At 41.8% G+C, this 5,992-nt stretch overlaps 1 protein-coding gene across 3 annotated transcripts in view; it reads right to left on the bottom strand.

Annotated features, from left to right (window-relative positions):
* Window positions 1–1,049: 1,049 nt before the first annotated feature.
* The window catches only part of bnc2 (basonuclin zinc finger protein 2), a 164,339-nt gene continuing 159,396 nt past the window's right edge, over window positions 1,050–5,992 (bottom strand). For all 3 annotated transcript variants that reach the window (XM_087179824.1, XM_023428211.2, XM_023428212.2), the window contains one exon: window positions 1,050–3,692. In XM_087179824.1, the coding sequence (XP_087035950.1) occupies window positions 2,870–3,692 (823 nt within the window). In that variant the 3' untranslated portion in view covers window positions 1,050–2,869. The remainder of the gene's footprint in view (window positions 3,693–5,992) is intronic.

Below are 5,992 nucleotides of genomic sequence, written 5' to 3'. Positions count from 1 at the left end.
GGGGGGTTGTGTGTGTGGTTGTGTGTGGTTGTGTGTTAGAGAGACAGCTGTCAGCAGGGTTCCTGGAGTAGCACTTTTTTATTTCTGCCAGAGCGAGGGCCGCGGGGATTGAATGAGTGAATGAGGCAGCAAGCGCCTCAGTGAAACCCACTCCTGGGAGAAGGCAGGGGTTCCTGTACTCAATTTTCCCTTCACTTGGGATAAACAGGCAATTACCCATCCCTTTTTCCTATGCCATGGCCGTCCGGTGAACTTAAGCATACACTATTAGTGTGTGTCCCTGTAGGACCTGCGCTGTGGGGTGTGGAGGTGGTAAGTGAGTGGCGGGCTGAAGAAATGGGTAAGGCGGTTGTTAAATGACTGTGTTCTGAGAGACAAAGCGAAAAAACCAGAATGAGGTTGAAGGAATTGAATTGAATTACCACCGACCCTGAATAAGAATAAGCACGTGTAGAAAATGAATAGACAAATTGAATTCAACTAAATTGAATGAGTCCAATTGAATTGTTGAGAACGCACACGCCGTCCTTCTTTTTTCTCTCTCTGTCAGTGTCACAGTCATGTCAGCAGCCTTGGCGTCTGGCAGTGTAACGAAGTGACAAGTGAGATATTAGACAGAAGAAGCTGGAATGGCAGGGACGCCTCCAGGTAACGGGAGAAGCAGCACATTTTTAATGATCGTTGCTGTCATCCTTTCCTCCCTAGTCAGCCTTCCACCTCCGCAACCTTTCCATCAGCCTCAGCTCTCTGTCTCGCTTTCTTTATCTCTGAGAAAAGTGGACTGAAAACTGCATGTGTCATATAGGTGGAGTCATAAAAAAGACATGAAATATTTCTTTAGAATAGGTCATGTCTATATTGCAAAATGGTTTAAGTATGAAACAAATGGAACTCAACACTGTTATGGATGTAAGGTGTTGTGAATACTTTACAGCACACCATGTAACACTGCATATTTTTCCCTCTGTGTGTAGCACCAGTCAAGTAAGAGAAGATCTCCTTGTATAGTAACACATGGCATTGCTAATACATCGATAAACAAGTCAAACTGAGGAACAATCTCTATTTTTTGTCTTTTTACAAAAAATATTCTTATACTGGACAAAAACATCTCCATGAAGATACATCACCCACCAATAAATACCCCTTCCCGTGGCTACTTTGCCCAGTTACTGGAAATATTTGTACCGTAAGACAGTCATGGACATGTTAAAAATGGCTGCAACCAACAGCCAGGAAAATGGCAACATTTTTCATAGATTACATTTGTAGCTGACACTCAGCAATGGAAACCGTTACCAAAAATATCACAGCAAAAGATTTAAGACTCAAGTGCATCATATTAATCCAATGGGGCATGATTTAAGTACAATGTCACACTGAAACAGCTTTTTTTTAAGCAAACACTTTTGTTTTGGTCACAGTTGAAGGACTATTTTCATCTTTTTTCTCTTTTTTTCAAATCAACGGGACAGTCATATTTCATTAAGATGCCTTTTGTGAGAACAAACATGAGCTCTTGCATTGCTAACTTTGACAATTTCACAATAATGTCATGCTTTACACAGATTACCTCACTAAACCGCTGAAGTAATTATAGTGATCATAACTGGTAACCATACACAAATTTGATCAATATTTAACTCCTTTGTGTTTGTGAAACAGCAGTTTATATTCAGTCACACCTGGATTAGTTTTGAAGCAAGACACTTTGGAGACACTTTCTGAATACATTATTTTTTTAGAGATTGGGGAAGATCTCAGGCTTTGTTCAGGGACGTTTTCTGTTGTGAAACTGTGTTTGAAACAGAGCACGTGCAAAAAGAAACTGGCACAAGTATGTTGAAGGTACTGTCATTTCCCTTGGCACTGTAGCCATCAATGACCCCAAACAACACCTAAACTCACCATTGCAAAACTCCTCATTATAATAATATTACACATCCCCTTGTATAGATGCAAAGTGCAAAAACTGAATTAGTATACTAAAGCTCATAAACATAACAGACAAAAAAAAAAAAAAAAAAAAAAAAAAAAAAAAAAAAAAAAAAAAAAAAAAAATCAATAGAAATACAGAGAATGATATCAGTGTAGGAGCCTAAAAAAGCATGCCGGCAACCTCTGAATACCTAACAAGTAGATAAAGCAAGTCACATGATATTCTTTTTTTCCTAGGACTCAGTTTAAAACATGTCTTTGAAGCTAACATAAATGAATCAAGCTAGTAAGATGCTACCTCTTTCTTGCCTATAGCTGGAAGTATTGTACTGGACTGTAACATAAAACCATAAAGAGAGAGAAAAAAGAAGCAAACAACCATCAACACAACTCTTTTACACCAAAAGCCTCTTGGGACATTATTTACAAATGAAGCTGTCATGCTTTTGTAAGGGGTTCATTTAAAAGCTATCATTACACAAATACAACAAGAAGATTTTCTTTTTTTTTCTCAATACTATCATTTCTGCAGGCAAAGTCACAAATAAGAGTTTGAATAGATTCTTTGGAGACGGACATAAAAACAAAGTGGGGAGAAGTTTGAAAAGAAAAGATGGAGGGGCTTATGAAAAAAAAAAACTGGAGTTTTGTTATAAAGCAAACTCCGTACTCGAGTGTCATCCTGTTCTTCCAAAGAAGGAAAAGTCAAAGGTCACAATAATAAACTGTATTTAGAGTCAATGAATTTTATAGAGGGACATAGAAATGTCTTGCAATGACTTACAGAGGACGGGCAGGAGGCATACAAGCATTCAGCTTGTATTTGATGGCCCTGGGCTGGGGTTAAAAGTTAATTTGAGGAGGAATAAGGATGAGGAATGAAGGGAGGAGCGGGCAGACTGACAGGAGGGGTCGAGTAGAAAGTCATTATTTAGTCTATTATTGTAGAGAAGGGCATGTTTTTATGGAGGTTGGGGTTCTGAGAGTGTCGGTTACGGCTGCGCACAGAGCTGAACACCATGTTGCAACCGGGGATTTTGCACTTGTGCATCTCTCGCAGGTGCACAGTCTTGTAGTGCACGCGCAGGGTCCCTTTGTTGCTATACAATTTGTGGCAGATGTTGCAGAGGATCCCACTGCTGCCACCAATACTGCCCCCGGTGGACGAAAGGAGGAATGGTGAGGAGGAAGATTCCAACCCCTCACCATGTCCTTCTCCTCTTAGTTCTCCAGTCTCATCCCGATGCCCCCCTTCAGCTCGCCTCTCGGCACGCTGGGAGCAGTCCTCCCCCTCACTGTTACCCTCCTCCTCATCCTCTTCTCCCTCCTCCTCCTCCAGGTCATCCAACAGGATGCCTTCATCGCTGCCCTCATCTGACTCGTGTGAGGAGTGGACACTGCTGCTGGACTGGACACTGGATGTGGTGCTCAGGTCCAGCACCATGTAGTCATCTGGCTGGCCCTGGGAGAAGCCGTTGGTGTGGTGATTTTTAAAGTCGTGGTTGAGATGGTGGTGGGGATACTCATTGCTCATGGGGGAACGGGCATGGTGGTTCAGGCCGGTGGGTCCGAGGCTAGCGCCTCCGATGCCCATCCCAGTCATAGGGTCCAAGCCCATGTGGTGCCCGGCGTAGATCTTGGCCAGTAACTCGGCTCGCAGGTCCTTGGGCAGTGGCGTGAGTTGGGGGTCCAGGACAATGTCGTCCAGCTCTTTGGTCAGCAGTTTGCGGTGCAGGTTGATGTTGGAGCTGTGCCTAATGTGGGCAAACATAAGATTGTTGTAGGTCAGAATACAAATACAAAATTCCACAGTGTTGAAATCCATGTATTTGTACTTTAAATAATTTATTTTTCATATTGTCAAGTTATCTCGACGTCTATGAAATGGTAGGCTATAAAGATTCAACATCTAAAAACCACTACATATGTAATTCATTATTCTTACGTATCAGTTGAGGTACACAGACATTCACACACAGAGAGAAATTCACCCTGCAGCTCTCCTCAGAAAAGTGCACCCTGCTAGTGTTTACTGCTGTCAGCATGTCTGCACTGCACAGCCCTCAAATCCAATAGACTCTGACTCAATTAAATACTCCACCATATTGAATGGGAGTTTATCAATTGATTCGAGCTGTGGTAATGTGATAATCGAGAGGAACTGGATAGCATATTAGCACTAGGCCCTGACAGCATTATCGCATTCGCTCCCTATTGGAGGTGGCTTAATCGAGCACCTCAATGAACATGTCTTTATGTAGCCCTGTATTTCATTAAGGCTGGCATTTTTCCCAAACACAAGGCAAACTGTATCACACAATGTGCTACAGCTGATGAAAGAAACTAAGTGCCATGCTTAAGCCAGGATACGATTAGTGAGGATTTCTGTACATACAAAGCCATGCTAAAGGATGCAAGGTGAAATGGGCTTGAAAAATCAAATTCAGTGCCTTCTTGCTCCAATTTCACAGTTGCCAGTAGTCAGACTAAGAAAGAGGGGACCCACGGCACACATGTCACAATAAAACTGCATAACACATAAAGGAAACTTAAGCAACTAATGACCGGTGTCAGATATGACATACACAAGGCCCACTCCTCTCATATCAGGTCAGCACTTAAATCAAATAAGAAAATATGCAAACACTCAGTGCCTTTTAATGTGAAGGGTTTCCATGCAGGGAAGGCACGTGTGAAAAACAAAACAAAAATTGAAAAAAAATTGGAAAAAAAAAAGAGACAAGGGTCATCCTTAGCAGGATGGGCAAAAATGGAGTCACAATGGATAGTAGAGCTTACCAGCAGTGGCAGGGTTGATGCAGTCAAAAAGGGTCCCTTTCCTTTAATTATTTACTTCCCTATCCGACATTGTCCTGCAAGAGGTAAAAATACATTCATTTGAGGGACCCTTTTCTGTGAACCAAGCAACCAGGAGCCCGTCCACTCGAGCATCGTCAGCATTGAGGAGAGAGAGAGCGTGGCAAATCGATTGGCTGTGGCTGTCACAGTACATGTGTGTGTGTTTGCACGTGCTTGTATGTGTGTGTGTGTGTGTGTGTGTGTGTGTGTATAACAGAAAATATACTACCTCCATATAGCAGGATTCGATCAAAAAGACTGTATAAATCCTTTGTTCTTTTTTATCCTTTGATAGTACAGTTGCACCCATATGGTGTTAGCTTATGGCTAGAGTATGGGAGTCATGATTCAGTGTCTGTAGCGCTGTATCCATGTCTAGTCATATACATGTGTGGACGCTTGGCTGTGAGAGGCCAGAGTGCTTCAAGAAAGTCTGAAAAATGCCATAATCAGTGATCAGTAAATGAGAAAATGGACACAATTTCTGCAGGGATACCAGCCAACAGGCTTTGATGTGAGAAGGGGCCATAGATTTGCTCTGTTAAGCCTGAAATTCAGGATGCTGTTGATGATGCTCAAGTAGGCAGGTCCTTTGCAACATGTCTCCATCTCTAAAACAACACCTTCTCACTGCTAATAAGCTCTAAGTTAACCATCGCTATCTCAGTTGTAAGATACTAAAGTCAAACATGCTAAATATCATGCAGTAAGTAGTCTGCGCTATAGCTACAGTTGCCATTTTAAATACTCAAAATGCACACCACATTGTCAGAATATTACAACAATATCTAAATGAAAAATATTCACAATTACAACTGCAATCTCTTTATCCATTTTACAGATATATGCAAATAAAATAGATGGAAGAAGAAAAAAGTCACTTTATGAGATATCATTAGTAACCATTTGGAATTTATTTTCATCTCAATATCTGAAGAGGAGAGAAAGAGTCCAGTTTAGGATTATTTGCATAAACATTATTGAACTACTGTGTCGGCACCGCTGCATGGCCCTAAATAATCAAAATAAGTCAGCTGAATCTTCACACAGTGGGCATAATGCACTTACCCCTTCATTTATCAGATTTAGACTTTCTGCCCCATTTCCCAATCCCCTCTATCACTCCACCACCATCACTCCACCACCTCAGTACGCTCTGTCTTTCCTCCCCCAAACCCAACTCCTTATACCCCCC

This window comes from Seriola lalandi, unplaced genomic scaffold (genome assembly GCF_002814215.2).
Source record: "Seriola lalandi dorsalis isolate HSWRI2012SDOR001 ecotype SW California unplaced genomic scaffold, Sedor1 jcf7180002054872, whole genome shotgun sequence".
NCBI lineage: Eukaryota > Metazoa > Chordata > Actinopteri > Carangiformes > Carangidae > Seriola > Seriola lalandi.
This window is presented reverse-complemented; position numbering and strand designations above follow the sequence as displayed.